Source organism: Perkinsus marinus (genome assembly GCF_000006405.1).
Source record: "Perkinsus marinus ATCC 50983 genomic scaffold scf_1104296947804, whole genome shotgun sequence".
Taxonomy (NCBI): domain Eukaryota; phylum Perkinsozoa; order Perkinsida; family Perkinsidae; genus Perkinsus; species Perkinsus marinus.
The window spans coordinates 1-1,624 of NW_003210461.1; the positions used below are offsets into that span (position 1 = coordinate 1).

Genomic DNA, 1,624 nt, shown 5'->3' on the forward strand with positions numbered 1-1,624 from the left:
GGGTGCATCAACTATCTCATTGAAGCTGCTGTACATGATATTGACAGATTCCCTGAGGTCGTGGATACGGGCACTCGAGTGTTCTTGGACCCGCCTCAGTTCAAGTCGATGCTCTTTGTGGGCACAAATGTGGTTGCTGATTTCCCCATCCCTGGTATCCCTCCACTTAAGATGGGCAGTTTGGAGTTAGCCATGGGCCCCACCAAGGACAGCATGCACGTTGCGGTGTGTCGAGCTTCTATTGCTGGGTGTCTGTACATGCGGAATGACATCCACGTGAAAGTGTCGTGTCATAGGAGTGACCTCAACGACCCCTTGGATGACATTAAGGTCAACAGAGACTGGTGCCGGCCAGCGCCCCGATATGAAGGGGAGCCTCCTAGGGTCCTTCGAACCCTCCGTTTGTGGGTAACCCATTTGCCTGAGTGGGTCCGTAAGTCTAAGGACCGCAATAGGAAGCTGGCTTTGACGGCTGAATGCAGCGTGAGGGAAGCGGCGCTATTAGCTGCTGGTGCGGTAGAGGCCTTTCACGCCTTTGACCGTGAATTCACGAGTACTGGTCCACCTAAAGGGCCGCTCAAGGACTTGGCTGTGGATCTCTGTGGGGCTATGAGGTTTCTATTGGGTAATCCGTCAACGGGTCGAAAGCGACGATTCAGTTTCGATGATGATGATGTCCACGAGGCCGAGCCTTTGGAGAAATCGGGTATTTGCCTCTCCTCAGAGGCGATACATTTTACCTATTTGGAGGACACTAAGGAGATGGAGTGCACTCTTACGGCAGTGATTGTCCAGATGCTTCCTAAAGTCATCACGGCCTGTCTACCAGAAGCTCACTTTGCTTTGCTGGATCAAGGCACGCGGGCTGTTGTGGTGTTGGGCACGGAATCGGTCAGCCCGGAGATCGCGGCCTTTGAGAACGCCTTGTCGGTTTCATGTCGTCTTGGGGAGCTGCAGCATCTTCTGGAGGACTTGTTGGTTGAGTACGAGGGAGCATCAGCGCTGGGGTTACACCCGCCCTCACCCAAGAGAGCCTCTTGGAGTGGTAGTGATGGCACTATGCCGGTGTTGACGCCATTGGAGGAGCCCGATCCAGGGCCCATACCGGAGCCCTTGAGGATGGTACTCTCGGTCGAGTTCCTCTCTGGGATGTGCTTCACTTGGGCAGTCCGTGGGCTAGAGCCGCTACAGCTCCTTACGGCTGACCCGATCTCGGCCCGCTTGGTCTTCAACACCCATGGTGCTACGGGGTCACCAGCCTTGGTCTTGCCAGCTCTTGGTCCCACGCAAGATCCTATCCTGGCCCATTGGCTCACAGAGCCTTGGTGTCTCGAGCAAGGAGCCTCGTCTAGCAGCACTTCTAGTAAGAGTAGCGAGGCTCACTCGTGGGATATCGACTCGGTCCTGATCGACAAACTAAATGCCTTTATGAAAGGGCTCAAGTATTTGAAGGATCTCAAGCCCGGCCTCATCGAGAATGCTGCGGTGTACTCTATGGGGGAGGGCATTCTGGACAAGCCCGTGTACGCCCAGTTTGATGCTGCATTCACCAACCCTACTATGAGATGGGGAGCTGGTTCTTCAATTTCTCATGTTAACTCGGTTCAACTCCGCTTGTTGGTGC

At 54.6% G+C, this 1,624-nt stretch overlaps 1 protein-coding gene across 1 annotated transcript; it reads left to right on the forward strand.

Annotated features, from left to right (window-relative positions):
• Positions 1-47: 47 nt before the first annotated feature.
• On the forward strand, positions 48-1,576 carry Pmar_PMAR025593 (hypothetical protein; the record flags this gene model as incomplete). The annotated part of the gene is made up of 1 exon (XM_002779117.1): positions 48-1,576. A coding segment is annotated over one exon (1,529 nt), but the record flags the coding sequence as incomplete, so codon positions are not given.
• Positions 1,577-1,624: the final 48 nt, after the last annotated feature.